This window comes from Varroa jacobsoni, unplaced genomic scaffold, assembly GCF_002532875.2.
Source record: "Varroa jacobsoni isolate VJ856 unplaced genomic scaffold, vjacob_1.0 scaffold_1274, whole genome shotgun sequence".
Lineage (NCBI taxonomy): Eukaryota > Metazoa > Arthropoda > Arachnida > Mesostigmata > Varroidae > Varroa > Varroa jacobsoni.
Genome location: NW_019214176.1, coordinates 231,664 through 251,536, shown reverse-complemented (window position 1 = coordinate 251,536; position 19,873 = coordinate 231,664). Strand labels below are relative to the sequence as shown.

At 40.5% G+C, this 19,873-nt stretch overlaps 3 protein-coding genes across 9 annotated transcripts; 2 read left to right on the top strand and 1 right to left on the bottom strand.

The window, feature by feature from the left end:
* The first annotated feature begins 3,853 nt into the window (after positions 1 to 3,853).
* Positions 3,854 to 9,783, top strand: FIG4 (polyphosphoinositide phosphatase FIG4). Of its 2 annotated transcripts, XM_022847178.2 has the most exons (3): positions 3,854 to 5,300; positions 6,405 to 6,741; positions 7,239 to 9,783. In XM_022847178.2, the coding sequence occupies exons 2-3, from the start codon at positions 6,455 to 6,457 to the stop codon at positions 9,619 to 9,621; spliced, it is 2,670 nt and encodes an 889-aa protein (XP_022702913.1). In that variant the 5' UTR covers positions 3,854 to 5,300; positions 6,405 to 6,454; the 3' UTR covers positions 9,622 to 9,783. The 2 variants fall into 2 exon arrangements, with proteins under 2 accessions (XP_022702913.1, XP_022702914.1); XM_022847179.2 differs by having other exon boundaries at positions 3,857 to 5,300; positions 6,600 to 9,783.
* A 77-nt stretch (positions 9,784 to 9,860) lies between these two features.
* Positions 9,861 to 13,607, bottom strand: mIF3 (mitochondrial translation initiation factor 3). Of its 6 annotated transcripts, none has more exons than XM_022847182.1 (6): positions 13,536 to 13,607; positions 12,744 to 12,911; positions 12,193 to 12,305; positions 11,903 to 12,023; positions 11,120 to 11,260; positions 9,861 to 10,701 (listed from the first exon to the last, which is right to left on the bottom strand). In XM_022847182.1, exons 1-6 carry the CDS (start codon positions 13,590 to 13,592, stop codon positions 10,534 to 10,536), a joined length of 768 nt encoding a protein of 255 aa, XP_022702917.1. In that variant the 5' UTR covers positions 13,593 to 13,607; the 3' UTR covers positions 9,861 to 10,533. The 6 variants fall into 6 exon arrangements, with proteins under 6 accessions (XP_022702917.1, XP_022702918.1, XP_022702919.1 ...); XM_022847183.1 differs by having other exon boundaries at positions 13,551 to 13,607; XM_022847184.2 differs by lacking the exon at positions 13,536 to 13,607 and adding an exon at positions 13,227 to 13,516.
* A 3,885-nt stretch (positions 13,608 to 17,492) lies between these two features.
* On the top strand, positions 17,493 to 18,479 carry LOC111268299 (muscle LIM protein 1). Its single transcript, XM_022847201.2, has one exon. It carries the CDS (start codon positions 17,596 to 17,598, stop codon positions 17,914 to 17,916), a length of 321 nt encoding a protein of 106 aa, XP_022702936.1. The 5' UTR covers positions 17,493 to 17,595; the 3' UTR covers positions 17,917 to 18,479.
* The last annotated feature ends 1,394 nt before the right edge of the window (positions 18,480 to 19,873 follow it).

Here is a 19,873-nt window from a genome sequence, read left to right as displayed (position 1 = left end):
AGTGCCGCTACGCGAATTGAACTAAAAAGACGTCCAATGACAACAGCTGTTTGGCTGTTCAACCAGATAGCTCTTGTGAGCACAACGATCGTGGACCCCTCCCCATCTCACCTAAACTAAAGCCAACTAACAATTCACACTGTTAAATACAGCAAGTGATACGAAAGAACGTAACTACTAGCTCTAATGCGTTAATGGCAATGAAAGCGACATTGGGGTGGTAACTTGATGGTAAATAAGTAGCTGATGTCACAGTACCCCTTCAGATAGAGGAAAGTTGAGCTTCTTTCCGTTATTTCGTTCTTCTGTTTGATATTGTCTATACCGTCGTCGTTTGCGTTTCGCCTCAGCCGTTATTGTGCACGACCGGATGCCTATTTTTGAGTTTATTTCCTGTCAATTTTCCCACATTCGACACTCTGTCTCGGCCGATCCCAACGTCGCCTGCGAGGCCAATGTTTTTGGTAGGACACGTGATCATAAACTATTGAGTGGCATTTATGACCAGTAAACGCGTATGGCAAAAGCGAGCGGAATGAAGCTCGCAGGTACAAAAATACGTAATTGACGAGTGACCGGCCAACTTATCGACCGAACAAGAAAACGGCGGTCAAACGTCGGAGAAAGAAAAACAAAGATCGACGTTTGCTTCGTCGCGTTTCTGCTCTTCGCGTTCGGTAGACTGCCCGAACTGCTATAGCTAATGCAACCGCCACTGTTATTGTTGTTATTGCTGGCGCTATTATGATGATAATCTCGATGACGAGAATGAAGATGGCAACGATGATGATGACCGCGGCTATGATAATAGTGTTGCTACTATTATCCGCAGTAGTTGCACACGCGAAGTGTAGTACGTGTGCCCATATCAGCAAATTGGCTTTGCTGTGGGCACGGTATGTTGCTAATGACAGTTAATCTCTCAGTCATATATTCGACGATAAGAAGACAACCCTTCTACAACTCTACACTCACCCCGGTCTCGACTTAGCGTTAGGGCCAGGGCGTTGGTTCTAGCACTGAATAGTTTTCAGTTTTTAAATGGCAGAGATATATTCGATTGACGCTGGCCGGTGGCCTATCTCAGTTAAATCTTTTATGGACTACTGTTCGCGAGGCTGTCTACCATTATCGTTCAATGGAATAATGGCATAGGATCCGGACTGTTTGCGCCCTTAAGGAGAAAGGGGACGAGAACAAAGCAGCACTACCAAAACAATATGAAGGAAAGGAGGAACGATCAGTGCCAGCGGCGCACCATCGGGTGGGGTGTGGACCCGCCGCTTTTGCTGCCCGTGTGAGCGGGAACTGTAGCAGGCGATACTAAAACCGCGTCAAATCAAATCTACCAGCTAGCTGGTCAAGCAAGTGCCCTTCCTTCTGCATCGTATACACACATACGACCACTGGTCGACAGATCAACCGACAGAGGCCGTTGAAACCAGCGGCACAAACAGCAAACAGAAAGAAGGAGCATGTTGACGTCGATAATGTTGAAGACCATGTTCCTTTTTAATGCAGTCCTTATATTCTAGACACTTTTGGTGTATGCGAGCCGGTATCGCGACCGGGCTATTTGCTCTTCGTTTCATTGTCCCTGCAGTCACTTTTGTTGTTGTTCTTGTTGTCGTTGCCTCCTGCTCCAGCTGGCTGATGAAAACTCTCGAAAATGAACGACTCTTCCTCCTTTGCTAGCCTTCCTTTTAGACTTCTGACATACACGTCGTCCGATAATGATAACAATAATAATCATCATCATCAACATCATACAGAAGTAGCAGAAGGGAATGATCTATAGAGACAGGAATATGATGAAATGAAAAGAAAACTGAGAAAAGTTGGTTCTAGATGAAGGATTCCTGATGACGACTTGATGATTCTTGGTGGCCGCTGATGGTAATGGTGATTCTGTTGGCAAAAATGATAAAGTTGGATCATCCTCGCTAACGTCAGCACCTCCGAAGAATCACGTGAAGTAGCAACAACAATCGGAAAGATAGAAACGCCAAAAGCACAGCCGCGGCAATTGAATACGACGGCGTGCAGGCATGTTGACGGCGTCTGACAACCTCATCGGTGCAGATGAAGACAGGGCGAGGGGAACGCAGAACTTTGATCAAACAAAGGACCTCCATGTACACATAACAGGCGAACGTGAAAGAAGAAATATTGATAGTAAAAGGCCGAAACCGAAAGGTTGAGGATGCAACCTGTTCTCGTCGTCACAATCGTTTCACCTACCGGTATCGTGGCGCCATCGTTTCTCAATAGGTGAAGATTTCTCTAAAGGACCAAAGTTAGTGCTACAGACCCAGTAGCTATAGCGGAATTAATTCATTATTGCACGTTGGCGGTTGCTGGATCTTACGTTCAGGGGATAGCGGTGGCGATATTGTATTAGTTGAAGTCGATGGCGATGACGATCACCAAGAACCGAAACACTATCGATGCAACTGAAAAAGCAAGAATAACAAAAAAAGAATAGTATCGAGTGATGACAAGCGAGAATCTGGCCATGCGTGGCTGTATGCACCGAATTCTACACGTAACCAGAAGCCAAAGCGGCGTCTGATATAAAGTCAAATTATCAAGTACATTGGTTCTTGCATAGCGATGAAAACTACAATGCTGTTAACCCTACGTAGCTGCTAACAGGTTAGTTTTGTACGCCAACAGATACATAATCATTATGATACGTTTTGATCGTCATGGACGAGGTAGCAACATGCTGCTCGAAGCCTCTGAGAAGAAACGAGGTTTGACTTGGATTGGTGTCCAAAACGAGTTCGGATCTGGGGGAAATCTGGACTCACCGATCTCGTGCGGCAACGTGCGCATAATTCGAGCTAGGGTGAAGAATGAAACCTAAGAAGGAATTCTGCCTCAGATGACTGCAGTGTTATTCACGGAAGTAATATAACAAGAATCAGCTTATTGGGTAATAGACATTAGTTGCTTTGATTACATCCGTCCTGTTGCCGTGTACAAATGAAGCCAGAAGCGAGCGACGACTCCGCCATGCAAATAGAGTACCGGTATGTCGGCTATGATACCTCTCAGGTATCGTATTCAAACTATTAAAAATATAACGTTTAGCATGACATGTCTCTTAATCTATGTTCTATAATATGCAATGAGCAAGTTCTAGGATTTATAGTAAAATGCTATTTACTGAAAAAAAAATATTTAGCTTGACACATAAGGAAACCTTCATTTTTTTGTCAAAACAAGTCACTCCTTTTGCTGAGATAAGTTTATCGTTGTTGTGTGCCGTTTCATTATTCTATGAGGCAAAACGGGAGTACAGCAGAAACACGTATGTCCTAGAATTTGACAGCTCTGGTTGTACACATTATCAAAGCACTTTACTTTCTCCATATCTCGCTCTATCTCAAAGCGGCACGTAGCGATAAACAGTAAATGACGGAAACCAAAAAAGCCAGTAACATTGTTAATGCAACGCTTCTCAACACGGAAGCATAACCAAATCGGTGACCTGTCTTTAATGTTGGTTTCAGCTGTTCGACCATTAAAAGCACTTCATACTCAATTCCCGCTTTGCCAGATTTTCAACACTCGAAATTGTCATTGTCGTTGCGGCTGGAGGTGTAATTCCTCCTGTAAACTGTACCGGCTGACGAGTTTGCTATATATATATATATATATATATATATATATATATATATATAAGAGACAGTGGAAGGAGCCAAATGATTTAAAACGAAGCTTTTTAGAATACGACTGATGCCATTAACAAACTGGATCAAGGAACAGGCGAATATCAGAGATGACGAACGTGACGGTTTTCATTTAAACAATGTATGCATCATAATCAGTAAATCAATTTCAGCTATAATGGGAAACTTAAAACTACTGGTTAAGTATATTAAGTTACTAATGACGCTAAGACTGCAAACTATACGACGTACAGTTGTTTGAAAAGTCTACCTAGGCCTGTGGCAGATCGCAACGGTCGGGTATAAAATGCTCTCCAAAATTGCGTTTGCTCGAAAAAAATCTTTATATTTTGAGCTTTGCGCACGGTATTTAAGTTTTTAGGCATTACTTCAAATCGCTTGAAGCCAGCATGAAGCGAAGTGTATCTACATCCGATTTCAGCGACAATAGCTTAATCATGGTGAACATGTTAACATTATACCCCAGTACTTTATCAGTTTTACATCTAACTAGATTAGGGTAAGTATTAAGCACAAAACCCAAATTAGCTAAGCTTATTCAAGCAATTTAATCATAGCGTTAGACCCGGTCCCTCAGTATACTAAGTCATTACGTTACGGCTGCGTAATCTTCAAATGTGCATGCCTAATAAAATCGGCTGAATTTATTATGCGATACGATCAGACCTCATTAATGCAGTCCGATAAAAAAAAAAAGCTAAGTTGAGACTTCGAAAATAACAACAGAATGCCCCTTTCGGCACATCGCTTATATAAAGTTTGGCTCTGCAAGGTTATGTATTGAAAAGATAAGTAAAATAACCCCTAAAGCTCTTAAACCCTGCTTTATCAGTGACCATACCAAAGGACTAAAAATTCTGGTCGAAGTACGCAGGTTCCTAACATGAAAAGTATAAATCTGAATGGCAGACAAAAAATAACCAATCTTAAGAAAAGCTTTTCTAATTATCTTCTATTATCCTAGACTGCGATAATATGTGCATACTGCATAGAATCTATTTTAAGATCGGGAAAAACGTTTCATTAAATGGGGGCAATACTGATCACCAAAGATGACAGGCACTCATAGGATGAACATCTATTGGAAAATATGAAATATTTTTAAGATAAAGGTATTGTTTATGCCCAAGCTAATGAAATACGTTTTTTTTAGCGTGCATTAAATAATATTTAACGGCAGTACCGCGTGCGAAACTTTTAACATTTAAAATGAATTCATATAACAATAGTTTACCACACAAATGTAAAACTTATTCTTAGGACACTGTGTGTTACGTATCATTTCACGAGAACCTACTTTAGACTACATCAGATATGCTAACGTTTTCATATTTTTCTTCCATCTATATTTCAAAAGAACTTGATATTCTCTAAATAGCTCTATGCGTATGGCCTCCTATAGCGCTCTAATGGACGCCGCGAATTGCTCTATCCCACACACTCCATTCTAAACAACTGTATCGATATATTAACCAGTCAGTGGCTATCAGTTTTTGACTGAAACCAAGAGTGACAATTCTCAGCTGTGTATTTATATGTGATGCACCTGAATAGTTTTGTTGATATTACGTGTCAGACGCAATCAAAGTTCTCAGCGAACGGGTAAGCTATAAAATTTGAATAGTAATAATAACCATTCGGCAACTCCGCCCGCAAAACATAATTCCATTTGTTATTACTCCGCAGCGCACAATAAATCAAGCAATTTTATATTTAATTGATGTGTAAATAAATGATACTACAAACGGACTGTTTTTCGCTTCGATAGCATTTCTTTTTCATTTTCAGGCCTTTTAAAGTATTAATTGTGTTTGGCCATCTATACTTCTTTACGATTAAAACTTGAGCTAGAACTCAGAGTGTGAAAACAGGGCACGGAGCTATAGTTCTAGGGCACCATTCTTTATGATGTGTGTTAATTTTATTACAAATACAACAGGTCCGCAGGTCCATATTCGTATGAACAATAAATCTGAAAACACGCAGGATATCTATTGCATTTGGCTCCGGGATCATCTGCTAACTATAATCTATTAATACGGTTCCTAAGCCAGTAGCAAGTATATATACATAATAGCTAAATGACCTGACCTCGACCTTATTGTAAATGTGTCGTGCAAAATTTAGGAAATGAGCAAGATATTGATGAAAGGATGTCAAATATTCGTACCATAAAGTCAAAAGTCTAAAATATACGAACATTATCGTTAGCACGTTAGCGTGTGGCGGCACGGTGCAAAGGTGGTACATGTTTCCCAATTTGACATTGGATGTACGTTGCCGTGAGCGCCACTAGTGCTTCCTCTGTTTAATTCGACGTTTCTTGTTGTATAATTACCCTACACACGTTAAAACGAAGGGAAATAAGCTCACGGGTGTCAGCGCAGAAATATGTATTACAACTTGATGCCCGCTAAAAGTTTATTCGATTGAATCCGTTATATTGTAAGAAATTGTAAAAACCTTAAGAAATGCAGCGAGCTGCAATCAGCAAATTTCCTCTGTCTGCATGTATTAAAATGTTATTGTATTTTGGTTAGTATTTTTCGTATGATCCAAGCTCAAAAGTCCCAGTTAATAACAACATTTTTAGCCACGTTATGAATAAAGCTCTTAGTTACAGCAAAAACTATATGCATCTGCGCTAGCAAGTCTACCTTAAACGTGACCAAATCAGTATTAACAATTGTGGACGTTTTTTTCTAGCTCTGTTATCTATTGTCATCCCTTGTTGCTCTTGCTGCGGCTGATGGGCAATGGCCGAGATGTCGGGCCGAATCCTATGTCCTCTCATATCTCCAATTCAAAAGGTGATGCTTTATGAAGCCAAAGACAAAATGTACTTAATCGGTTCAAATAATGCGCTTACTTCATTTCGGGTGTTGCATTTTGATCGTTCAGACACCGAACTGCTGGTTATTGATGACCCCGTACGATACACAAATGATGACATACACAAATTTGTCAAGCGGATCAACCCGGACGGAGCGTGCGAAAAGCTCTCGTGCTACGGCGTGGTGGGACTGGTCCGATTTCTCGAAGGGTAAGTTCATTAATGGGTTGCGGTGAATCTTAAATTATTTTTTGCTTTTTCTGTTCGACAAATTATAACATGTATTTGCTTATTAATATTATAGCACACGATTGTATTGTAGAGCCAAGTTTGCTATTGGTAAAACAGTTATAATATCTAACTTACACGGCTCGAAAAATATCTGCAGTGAAGTCAGCTTGTCGCAAGTTAGCAGAAAGGGGCATACGTTAACGTGGTGCTTCGCAGTATGCTAAGTAATCTGACATGCCTTTCTAGTTACAGCTATAAGTTATGTAGTAATAGAAAAATTCTGCATTTCTTACGAGTCTTCCATCTGCTGCCAGGGGCTATGTGTCGTAAGCATACCTGTTTGTATTGGAACATGTCGCTAGAATATTTCCAGTATAAATGGTAATCATCTTATTCATGTATAAAAGTGGTAGCAAGAAAATCATCATCAAATATTTTTCTGCTTTTATTTTTTGTGCTTTCTTCTATCGTTGCAGGTACTATATGATATTGATATCACGACGCAAGCAGGTTGCTGCAATTGGACAGCACGCTATTTATAAGATCGAAGAGACAGTGATGAAATATATTCCATCGAAGCCACCGCAACATCCCGATGAGCCACGTTATGTCAAGATGTTCACAACTGTTGACCTCCGCTCAAATTTTTACTTTAGTTACAGCTACGATCTAACTCACACGCTTCAGTTTCATCTAGCGCCTCTTTGTCCAGAAGTCGAGGATCTGCCGGTATGGGACGTCTTGGCAGCCGCAGATGAGCCGCGCTCCGTGATTAGCGATCTACCTCGGCCGCGTTTTGGCTCTCAGAATGGAAAACAAGGTCATATAGAATATCCCCAGTCGGGACATGGTAGAGTTCTTGCCGGACGGTTGCAACCCAATGAAAAGTTCGTGTGGAATTCATATCTGCTCGAGCCCCTCAAACAGGCCGGAGCTGAGCGCGACTGGCTGTTGCTAATCACGCACGGATTTGTTGGTCAGGCAAACATAGCATTCTACGGCAGACCATTGTACCTAACGTTAATTGCGCGACGATCCCGGGAGTATGCTGGCCCAAGGTACCTCAAACGTGGAGCGAATTTTGAAGGATTCGTTGCCAATGAGGTCGAAACGGAGCAGATATTACATGACAGTTCCATTTCATCGTTTGAGCATGGCCTGTTCTCTAGTTATGTTCAGATGCGGGGCTCTGTACCTGCACATTGGTCCCAGGAATTTATTAAATATGTGCCTAAGCCCCAGATTAACATTGATATCTTTGATCCGTATTATGCCGTTGCTGGAATGCACTTTACTCAAGTGTTTCAGCGTTACGGGTCTCCCGTGATGATTTTAAATCTGGTGAAGAAAAAAGAAAAGAAGAAGCATGAATCGTTACTGCGTGACGAAATGCAATTGGCAACCGACTATTTGAGTCAGTTTTTGCCCCAAGACAATCAGCTTGAACATATCCCCTTTGACATGGCCCGGCAAAACAAGAAAAAGGATGGTAACGTCATGACCAAGCTGGCTGTGATTGCGCAGTACACGCTGAAACGAAACGGGATATTTCTCACGGCAAATTGCAATCCACGGAAAGATCTTAAGGCAATTGGCGGGGTGACGACAAAAGACGGCCGACGACTTCAGACGGGTGTAACCCGTGTGAACTGTGTAGATTGTCTTGACAGAACGAATACAGCACAGTTTGCGCTTGGGCGTTGCGCACTCGGCTACCAACTGTACGCGCTGAGAGTGATCCCCGAACCAAAGGTTGACTTTGATACAGACTGTGCCAGTAAACTAGAGGAATTGTATGAAAATCACGGCGATATCATTGCGCTACAGTACGGTGGATCACAACTGGTGCATCGCGTAAAGACCTACCGCAAAATCTCCAAGATAACAACACAGTCGCGAGACATTTACATGACATTATCTCGATACTACAACAACAATTTTTCCGATCGCGAGAAACAGGATGCAATGGACGTGTTCCTCGGCATCTATCGCTGCGAAGATGGAGCCAAGAACCTGTGGGATCTCGGAAGTGATTATTACTTGCATAATTCCGTGCCAGCTGGTCGAGTGCCCTGTCATCGACCGCCGTACTCAATGTGGTGCGACGAAGAAGTTCTACTCAGCCTACCGTTTGCACTCGAGACCACTCACAAACATCGGGCTGTTACTGATATATGTTTGCTGCCGTCCTACGATGAACGTGTCGACGCCTTCCAAGACCAGTACAGGTCGCACGAGCTCAACGCTCTTGAGGCTGTCTATAGCAGTACGCCCGAAATGACGACCAAGGACCCTAATCCGTTCGCGGTTTCTAGCCGCGGTAGACCGCATGAGGACAATATGCCTCAGAATCCAAGTCTGTCTGGGGATAGTACAGCATCGATCTCGAAAAACGAAAAAGAAGATGACGATGAAAAAGATGATGATGATCAGGACACGGACAGCGACGATTTCGATAATTTTATCTTGCAAAGAACTGATACCATACCTGTGGGAAGCCAGGAGCATAGGGATAGGATGACTCAACAACAATTGGCAATCATTCGTCCTGAACCATTCACATTTGAAAAGGTATTCCGCTCTATGAAGGAGACTTACGGGGCTGAAATTAGTCACCCCTCCATCCGGAGCACAACAGTGTATCAACGCTACGCCGATATGGACAGTTTTAATGATAACTTTAGTAGTGGCTTTCTGGACAGTGAGGACAGCATCTACAAAATCAAGGAGCCGTGGGTGAGCACGGAGAGCTTGCGAATATATGAAAACTATATTGGCACAGCGGAGAAATTATTCGGTTCAGACGAAAGAAAGCTTCGATTTTATCAGACTCATGTAAGCATGGCTAAATTCTATTGACGTGGTCAGGAAAAACGGCATATCAACATGATTAAGTGTTGGATAATATACATCATAGTAATAGCGTATGTATATATGATGTGATGTACTTGGGTATCGTTTCGGAATGAACTACGTACGCATAAGAAGGGAATAAAGAAAACTGCTAGAAATATTTTTTAATTTTCTAAGAGAATCATTATTTCCTACATCTAATATCTGCATCGCCGGTGTTCACTTACAAATTAAAACAGAGGACAGACTTGTTTAATTTTTATCAAGTACGCCGAAAGCAACTTCTGGCATGTTACTTATTTTTGGATTACGTTGCTTACACGTAGAGTGCCGCTATATTGAACTTGGTGCTATGCTGATGGGCATGTTTATAAATATTTGATGTTCAGAATGGGCAAATATTCAACTTGAATTGCCTGCTCCTTAGAGAAGTTAAGATAGTCAGTGTAGTCGAGGAAGGCACTGTCCTTTGTAAGTCTTGGTAAATCCAGGGCAAATATATTATTGAGGCTTTGTTAAGTAATATTCAGATGCATATCGATTCTTGGCAAACAGTTCTTTCCTCCAGATTGCGTTACAAATGGCCACTTTGTACAAATTGGAAATTTGGTAATATATTGTTATTGTTTTATTCTGAGATCAAGAAACTACAGCAGCATTGCAAGCACAGTAATTATGAAAAAAAAAAAATGTTAATATCTACTGTGCACAATCTGCTTTTTTTTGCAAATTGATTTGATAAATAATGACACTTTGTAATAAAATGGCGCCACCTGATTCATTCGAACAAACTATACAAACCTGTTCGGGCACGAGAATGTATACTAAGATTATTCCAAGCAACGGTATATGTATTATAGGGCTATCTAATGCATAATACAGATGGCACTCTTCCTTTCTCCTCTGGTTGCAATGCTGTCAATCCTGTGGAGTAATTTGACTGTCACGCTTTTGTTTGTGGGTACTATCAGGTATTTTCTTCGGGGCCAATATACTGAATTTCATTGTGCCTGCTACAATCCGTTTTTGGAGAATTCGCATTGGCGTGCCTTCAAGATGTTTTTCTACGTTAGCGAAAACAGCTTCCTGCAACATAACATTAAGTCATGTTTATAATTAGACGCAGTATGGTATATGTGGAAATAGTGGTATAGAACGCAAAAAGGAATTTGGAATTTTATTCTACTTTTTTTCATCTTGGAAATACTTTTATACAGTGCCTTTGCTCATCTTTACCGCTTGGCCCTAATTCAAATTATTCAAATAACTCAGCTCCATCAGCCGTTTCAAACTTATAAATCTGCAAACAATTATCGACAATTATAGCCTAAACAAAGTAATTGTTTATTTTTTTTCTTTCAGATGACGTAAATAAATTGTAAACTATTACATCATCTATATCTTTTATTATTTATCTTATTAATTATCTATAATCGTCGTCTTTTTTGGAAAACTTCTTTTCTTCACACACGTGTTACAGACGAGATACGATCAGAATGCTTACTAGAAGTTCATCCTTTGTTTCGGGTGATCCAATAATAGCCACTCGAACCTCGGCTCCGTGTGCTACCCAATTCGATACCTGTTTCGTTTTTGTGCGCATATCGTGCTCTCCAATCTTTACACTCATTTGGATCACTTTCACCTTTAACGATCACATTAAGTACAATTTGGTCAGTGAAACAAGTTAGATCTAACCAAACTCTATTTACTATCAACAGGGATAGAATGAACCACACACCCATTAATAAATACTTAGCTTTTTACTGTGCTTCTTTCAAGTAATAGAAAATCCATCCTGAAATGTTCACAACGTTAACAGTTATAATCCAAACTCGACCTGTGATCGTGTTGCCGCGTAAACTTTAAATTATTAATAACGATTTGAGTATATTAAAAGCCCGCCCGCAACCTCTGCTATTTCGACTAATGTTCATTAAAACGCAATGCGACGCTAACTTTTTAGCGTGCTACAGTTATAAATGCGATAGGTTTCGCCAGCCATCGAAATTAATATTTAATATCAGTACCGGACATAAAACTCCAAGCATTTATCTAAAATACTTTATAAAGTGAGGTTATTGTATTGCTGTATTGCCCCCACATCATTGTACAATTATAAATTTAAAACATGAAATATAAAATTCATGCTTGTAGTACATTACAATGACCTCGTGTTACTTTCTGTGGCCATAAGAGACTTTCGTTTTATAAGTATAATGTCCGTATTCTGAAATATATATAATGAAAGATTCTCGTCCAAGTTTTTTTGTCAGTGAATACTTACTGGAGGCTCATTTTTTTTGCTCTGGCTCTGTTTTGGTAGTTTTGTGGTGGCCGCCTTGGGAAGGACAAGCTGGTAAAGAGGCGTCTTTTGAGATATCTGTTGGTCCTCGACACGTATCAGGCTGCCCATCAAAGTGAGACACATTTAATGAGACCAATGGAGTAAGCTAAGGTGTTAATTCTCCAACTTTGTTCGTTTACATATTTAACATCTACTACAAAGGCCTACAAAACGAAAATTCTATAAGAAATATATAGATTAACACACTGAGCAACTTAAGGAAGTATTACCTCATATGTTTTTTCGCTGCGAGAGACTCAGCGTCAGCTTTCAACATTTTTCCCAGTCCTTTGCCATGTTCGTCAATCAAGCGAATGAACTCTGTTTTTCTCTGTTTGGCGGCCTATAAATAAAAATTATTATAGCTATTTAGTGGCATTTGTGTCATCTCTTTGTAACAATACAATCGCATTAGAATTGTTCCGCAATTGCAATTGGTAGCGAAGATGCACTGAGGCGGGACATAGCAAGGCTGTAGAGAAGGTCACTTTCATGTTAAGAGTGCCAAAACATTTTTACGAAAATTCTCACTTGATTTCATTTTGAGTTACAACAGAACCAATAGCGTAAATAACGAGATTTATAATTTTTAACATAGAAGCTAGATAATTACCTCACACTACAAACATTTTTGGAGTTAATTCATCCGGGACTTATACTATAGATAGCCGCTAGCCACAAATGAATAAATCAAATCTATTAATATTGCACAACCCTATGTTTTAATTATATCGGATTGAAAATTCACTATACATCTAATTAAAAAAAACTGCTGACCGACCTCTGAAGAAAGAATTCTTGCGAAGTTACTTGCCGGCACCGGATATATTTGGACAGCATGGGGAAGGTTTATGGCCGCTGCATAACGGATACTTTGTATTAGACGCTGCATTTTAATTGGTATCCCCGTTTTAATGCCACACGTTGTGCACGAAGCATAGAAATCTGCCTGAAATAAAGCCAACACGTTTCGTTAATATGTCTCTGTTTGCTTTAATAGAATGACAAATGGCAAGCTGAAGTACTTCTAAGATGAGGCTCAAGAATATAATATTTTTCAAGCATGCATTTAGAAATATTTATTGTAATAATATATAATAAGATACTTTAATATAATAAAATATTATTTTTCGCCTTCGTTAATGAACTATATTGTTATATATAATGTAACATAATGATTTGGTCTCCTTAAAAACAAAAGTACAACCAGGAAAAAACGATTATTAACCACATTTAGTAGAACACAATGATTTTAACTACATACATACGAATTTATGGATTTTGGTCAACGTAACCGTATTGAACTCTTCAACCGTAAAGAATCATATTTTATCATTTACACCACAGGTCTTTATTAATTTTTTAAAGACTTAAAAATTTAGGGAAAAATTCAGTTTCAAGTACGTAATTGATTTCCCATTTTTGCCGCATTAATAGACCATTGAATTCATCCAAAAGATTTTTACGATCTATGGCATCCGAGATACTAAACATTTAATGTCTATCTGAGTATCGATGGCGTTATAGATAAAGAACAAAAAATTATATTCATGTTGAACACAACTTTTGAGACCTTATGTTCGCTCACCGTTAGCGGTATTTGTAAATAAATCGAACAGCGGTACCACATTGGACGAATGAATGTATTTTTGTTATGTTTACTCGAGCCAAATGCCGAGAATGCGAAACTATATATAGTCTTTGGCTGGATTTAGTATGGCGGATCGAAAGTTCTCAACTGAAACAATTTTATCATGAGAAAAAATAATTGAATAGAAGACGGCGTCGAAACAATATGCCACATACATAGCGAAACCAAATACTTCGCTGTGCTAAATGCAATTCCTAGATAATCTTCTCGTAGTTTAGCGAATGTTTTCGAATCAGCTAAAGCATACTATGCTCTAGATATGCTCGGTCATATACATCCATTGTTCAGGGTCAACTGATGACTCTGATTTGCAAAGATAACTACTTAATAAGTTCAGGTGAATTAATTATTGTGGTAAAAAAACAAGCCATTCGGACAGCTCAGTGGGGCGGCTTGAATGGTTTAACAAGTAAAGGTAACCAGGCATTGTTGCTTGGAGTATAATGACACATACCTACAACACAAATTGTGTGAATGAAAAAGTAAAAAAAAACAAAACAAATAGAGACTCTGCCAATTCTAGAGGAATCACCTAGAAAGCATGCAAAAAAGTACAATGAATGTAACTGAAAATGCAAATATAATAGGTTGTATCATGATATCGAAAAACCATGTGTAAGTCAGATAAGCTGATAAATACCTTAATGGTACCTCCAAAAAAATAATAATATGATTTTGTTTATTATCCGCTTCCTTGTGTTAAAATTCGGCAAGAGTATATATATGTATATATAGTCACTTGAGTAAAACTACAGTTATCTTGTACTACATGGAGGCTGAATTGATCGTTCTATAATTTGTTACAACCGACACACCACTTTCTAACCAAAGCGCTTTTAAGACTAAATTGGGCACACTTTTCTTTAATCGGATTAAAGCTCTACTGTGCCTGCTTCATTGAAAAATGTACAGTTGCTAAAGCAAATTATTTCTTAATAAAGTAAGGTAGTATAAATATTTTTGCCCTGAATACCTCACCATTCTTACTAAGCGGCTCTCGCGAACTAGGCTCACAAGGTTTCGCCCTCCCTTCCGCCGAAGAAGAAGAACAGCGTCACCGTTGTCCCGAGTCTTAATAAAAGAATGTTATTATCCATTCTTAAACAAGATAAGAAATAGTACCGTTAACAAAAGAACATTACCTGAGTTGACTATTTATAGCGAACAGTGAAATTTTTTAGGTGCGGCAAAGAATGCTCTGGTGTGTGATCTACAACCGTTTTATGATGGGCTGGGTAAATGATCTTGTTTATTCTTTCTTCGATCTTCTCCTACCCTACATCTGTTCGTTACGCCACCTTTTCATGGGAGTCGGGGTTGCAAACAGAAAAAACGGAATAGCCTCCTAGAAGATCCATGGAAGTCTAAACAAGAATGTTGAATTATAGTAGATTTCTTTAATATAGTTAATGAACTATATTTAAAAAGGTAAAAAAGTCTAAAATTATAAAATAAGTGTTAAAAATATTTATATTATACATGTCTCATGCCCATTTAGTTAGTGTTTATTCCGTTCGAAATACGAATTAACTGAATGTTTGATGCACTTTTGCAAGGATACGTGCTAAGAGTGCACCTTTTTCTATTTGCAGGTCAAACAGTTTTTATAATTAGTCTCATAAATGACATGTAGGGTTTTAGCCTCCAAACTGTATTTACAATGAACCTAATCTATACCCTTTCCTTATTTATAGATAAGCATAGAGTTTAGAAGAATGGGGCACATAATTCACTATAAACAGACTTTCAAATGCAACAAGCATGTGAGGCTTCTAACTAAGCAGGGTCTTTATCGTCATAAGTGATTACTTCTTTAAAATTTATCAACAATAAAGGCGTTCCTCTCAGCGCTGTTCTGCGCTTTAGCATGAATAAATGCGTATTTTAGTGGATGATTTTTGAAAGGCCAGCGACAACGAGATTATCACTGCAAGGTATTTCCCTTAGTTTCTCTGGAGTTTCCCTTAGTTCAACTGGAATACTGGTGATTGAGTAAAATATATTATGTCCTTAAATGGGCCTGCTATTTATGTATATTATCATGGTAATAAAACGTAATCTTCGTTTAGTTGACCACCGCTTGCTTTCCGTGTAAAAAACCATAGCATTTGTCCTTGTTCCGCCTTGCGAAATACGGCTTATAGAACTCGCCAGAGACATGCAATAAAAAGAAATGAAATCAAAATGACCAAATAGATAATTCGAAGACAAAATGGACGCAACACTTGTTAAAAGATCGACTGTGGCTTTCTCTAGTTATATCTGTGTTATATCGCATTATTATCAGTTAAAACGGCGTTTACTAGTAAAAATAATCAAACTTCTCGAACGAACACTGTGCAATCCGAAGTAGCCAATATATTATCATCGGTGAAATGATTAACGTCATTGGTTGGGATTGTCCAAGCAATCCTATGCGAGCAACTTTTCTAGAACGAGTGACTTTCGGGTCCGCCCTATTTAAAGCAGCATCTCTCACACGAGTCATTCCTTCTTAGGAGATGCAGCGCAAATAAGTATTAGTGGTAAGCGGGAGGCACCAAGCTACAACAGTCCCAAGTAAGCTAGACTGACATACATGAGGTTTGGTCTGCCGGCAACTGAGAACCGGGGACACGCTCTAGCCGCCCTCAATGTAACATAAAATAATACAACATATGATTAATAATCATGTGGTCCCTAAGCTCGTAATTTATAGCATGAGTATTCGTAGAAGCAGAGTTTTGGACAGGCATTAACTCGTTCTGCTATTGAACGATCTTTCTAGTTAGTTCGGACCGTGACAATATTCACATCATACGTTTAGTTTTGCGGACGAGCTGTGTTGGTAACGTGCAGCTTGGACTAAACCCCTTTCGAAATTTATTTCTCTTCCGTTGAATATCTACGTTGACGACAATAGCCTGAATGACAGTTAAATTATAGTAAGTAAATGGGAGATCAAATAAGCGGTGGGATGAAGACCAGGGCGCATATATATATGATGAGTATTGCGAGGCTCAATTACTTTTATTAGTCACATTGTTGAATGACTGCGTGCGAGACCGTTAAGACGCACCCGACATAAAGGCGGTCAGCAGACACTTATGAGAAGTTGCCATCAAACCAGCATCGCCAATGCTTATGCAGGGTATACCTTAGAATGCCAGCGGCTTTTGGTTTTTCGGCGGATGGCGCACGTTTTAGAGGCCCAACTCGCTATTTCTTTTTGATTCTCCTTCCCTTTCTTTCAGTCTTTCTCGAGCGCTCTTCCTCCTGTCCGGCTCTAGGTGCGTACTCTTGCCAGTTCCTCCTACTGGTCTTGGTAGCCGAATTTGCCAGTCGGACCCTGGCTTCTAGCGCCTCCAATCGTAGTGGGCGTTGGCCCGCTGCTACACACAGAGGAACTAAGCATTACCTCCGCCACGCAGTACATAACTCGCAAGAACCGCGTGCTGGATGGGTAACCCACAAGCCGCAAGAAGACCAACTACCGTCGGCTAGTCACCACTGATGCAGCACTGATCTTGTTAGGGTCGGTGCCTTCGCCCTTGACGCTGTAGTCTCGGCATCGCTGTTGTCGTTATTGTCGATGTCGTTGGCCTGTTGCCGCTGGCCAACGAGGGCCGCTGGCTCCCTTGGCGCCGCCGCGGACGCTGTTGTTAATGTTGCTAGAAGGACCTGTGCCATTCCACAACGCACCGCCCCAACCGAGTCTTTTCCAGTGGGCTTCCTTGCTGGCTACCAGCTATAACTGTATTAGTAGTTTTAACAACAGTAGTAGTTGTAGAGAAAGTAGAGCTATAGATTGACTTTGCTTACCTCGCCCTCTCAATAGCTGCCCTCACACTGCGCAGCGGGTGGCTCGAGCATAGGGCGAAACTGAATATAGGCGCGGGCGAATCAAAGGACGCTTCAGTCGGTTTCCTGTAGTGGTCCGCCTCGCGACAAGGACAGTTGTCAGCGTTCGATTGCACTAGCCTCCCCTTTGCCTTACGCGACAATGCCTTTCGTACCTCAACAGCAGGCCAAATGCCCGAAATGCGGCAAGTCGGTGTACGCCGCCGAGGAGATGCTGGCCGCTGGAAACAAGTTCCATAAGTCTTGTTTTAAGTGCGGCCTTTGCAACAAGAAGTTAGACTCGACTAACCTAGGCGACCATGGTGGTGATATCTTCTGCAAACAGTGCTACGGCCGTAAGTATGGCCCTAAAGGTTATGGCTTCGGCGGCGGTGCTGGCTGTTTGTCTATGGACAAGGGTGAGCATCTTGGCAACAAGGAAACTGCTATGAGCAACAAACCCCTGGACGGAACCTACAACTAGACCACTGATGAACAACACCATACGTATTCTCTCCGATATTCCCATCCACATTTCCTGTTACTGTTGCCAACGTAAACTGAAACAAACTATACATTAGAACGGGCCGAAGCAGACTTCAGAAAAAGAAGATAACCTCGTGTACGAAGTCTGGCGGTCAGAAGAACATTAGTGAGGAGCAGAAGAAAAAGAAGAGCTTATATCGGTCTACGTCATGTACACTGTGAAGTCCGATGTGCTCCATAATTGGGTAGCACCGGTTCGCTCCCTGTGGTAATGCGAACGTAAGGGAAAATCACTAGTGCACGAACGACTTGCTTTTGTTAAAATGCATAGAGAACCGTTAGCCGGCCGCCGTGAAATCATGTTTCTGGAAATAGCGGTTGTCGGATTGCTTTCATCATTTTACTGGTTTGCGGAGTTCGTGCGTGGCGAAGTGTTTGGGCGAATGAACCATTACGAAAGTGCTTTAAACAGAAGTATGATATCCTGGCTATATTATTATTGTTACTGCATAAATATATTTGTACATCATGACGACAACAATAACAATAACGTAATGTTGATATCGTGTGTCTTCCACTAGCGTCTGTGAGGTTCCGTTCTCGGATATAGCCGAAGTCTGGCCTCGCTGATCGAGCTCGCACCGGTCGCATCATAGCAACTGTTCGGCACTGTGGCAACCGAAGGGGAATACGTAAGAGTCGTAGAGACGCTCACGTATTTTACGGTTGTGTAACTTTCGTGAAGAAGCGGCGCAGCATTGCTCGAGTTGTGTTGCCGGTCTGAGGTTGTTCCCGAGTAGGTGAACTAGAACCCCCATACAGGCGTGAGGCATTAGACAATCTTCAAGCTGAGAATAGCCGGGGTTTTCCCCCTTCTATTGTACATTCTGCTTGCTAGTCCAGAAAACAAATCGTTCTCTCCGGATATACTACACACGCGAGAGGAAGAAACGCAATCTTTTTTTGGAAACAGTTACCTGAATAAATGTCGCAACACCCTTTTGTGTTTGTGAGAAAATTTCAAAAAAGCTTGTGCTTAATGTTATCGTTCATATATATATATATAGCACGGACTGGCCAAAGCACCTGTTTATTACAGTACATATCCGTAGTACAGCTTGATTACGGCATACATTAGAGAATCTAGTATAAAAATTGGTTGTTACTTAATAATGACCATACTTAAGCACATTGCTAACCCGGCTTTTGGACGCAAACAGCTTGCAGCCATGACGCATTACGCTGCCCCTATATCTCTAAAAAGTGCCAAATGACTTTGCTAGGTCATATATCACTGTGAGTATCCTTCTAAGTAAATTTCGGATAGATGCCGATTTTGTGAGCTATTTCATAATAGTTCTATATCGGATTCTTATTCTGTCTGAACCCACAGTATGCAGTATTTGTACTGCGCGGGCGAGCTGGCGAGCTGCAGAAGAAGAATCACTTCCTATAGAATATAGGCGGTGCATACGGTTATGAAAAAAAGAGGTGCTGGTTGCCTATAAGGACTCCAAGTGGAGTCTTAGAATGAGGAATAAACAAACGAACGCAAGAGTGACAAATACAAACACGTCCGGCGTTCACATGTTAGCGGCGATTCAACAATTATATATGTATAATTAAACAACAGAAAACAAACACACTTTTTGGTGCTTTCGCTTTGTTGCTGATGCTTTCTATTGAAGTGCGTTATTTGTGATTGAACCCTATAGGTATACTTTTTCTGGCCCCCCATACTGTTGAATCACCTGCGTATGCGAAAAGGGTAACGGGCTATTAACAACAACAACAACAAATATCACAACAACAACAACAACAATAATAATAATGTCAATCGACGCGCCGACAAGGGCGCTCCTTATGTGTTTATTATAGCGAAAGACGGGGTAGCTAGCTGGCCTGACTAATTCGATTAAGGACTTCGGACCAGTGAGCTCTGGGTCGAGCATTAC

What these genes read in the sequence shown, in the direction of transcription:
- FIG4 (XM_022847178.2), top strand. Translation starts at nt 6,455, where the DNA reads ATGGCCGAGATGTCGGGCCGAATCCTATGTCCTCTCATATCTCCAATT. An exon ending in CTGGTCCGATTTCTCGAAGG is followed by an intron (nt 6,742 to 7,238) that starts GTAAGTTCATTA and finishes CTATCGTTGCAG; the next exon opens with GTACTATATGATATTGATAT.
- mIF3 (XM_022847182.1), bottom strand. Translation starts at nt 13,592, where the DNA reads ATGTGGTACCGCTGTTCGATTTATTTACAAATACCGCTAACGGTGAGC. An exon ending in GCAGCGAAAAAACATATGAG is followed by an intron (nt 12,024 to 12,192) that starts GTAATACTTCCT and finishes TTTGATGGGCAG; the next exon opens with CCTGATACGTGTCGAGGACC. An exon ending in GCAAAAAAAATGAGCCTCCA is followed by an intron (nt 11,261 to 11,902) that starts GTAAGTATTCAC and finishes TGATCGTTAAAG; the next exon opens with GTGAAAGTGATCCAAATGAG.
- LOC111268299 (XM_022847201.2), top strand. Translation starts at nt 17,596, where the DNA reads ATGCCTTTCGTACCTCAACAGCAGGCCAAATGCCCGAAATGCGGCAAG.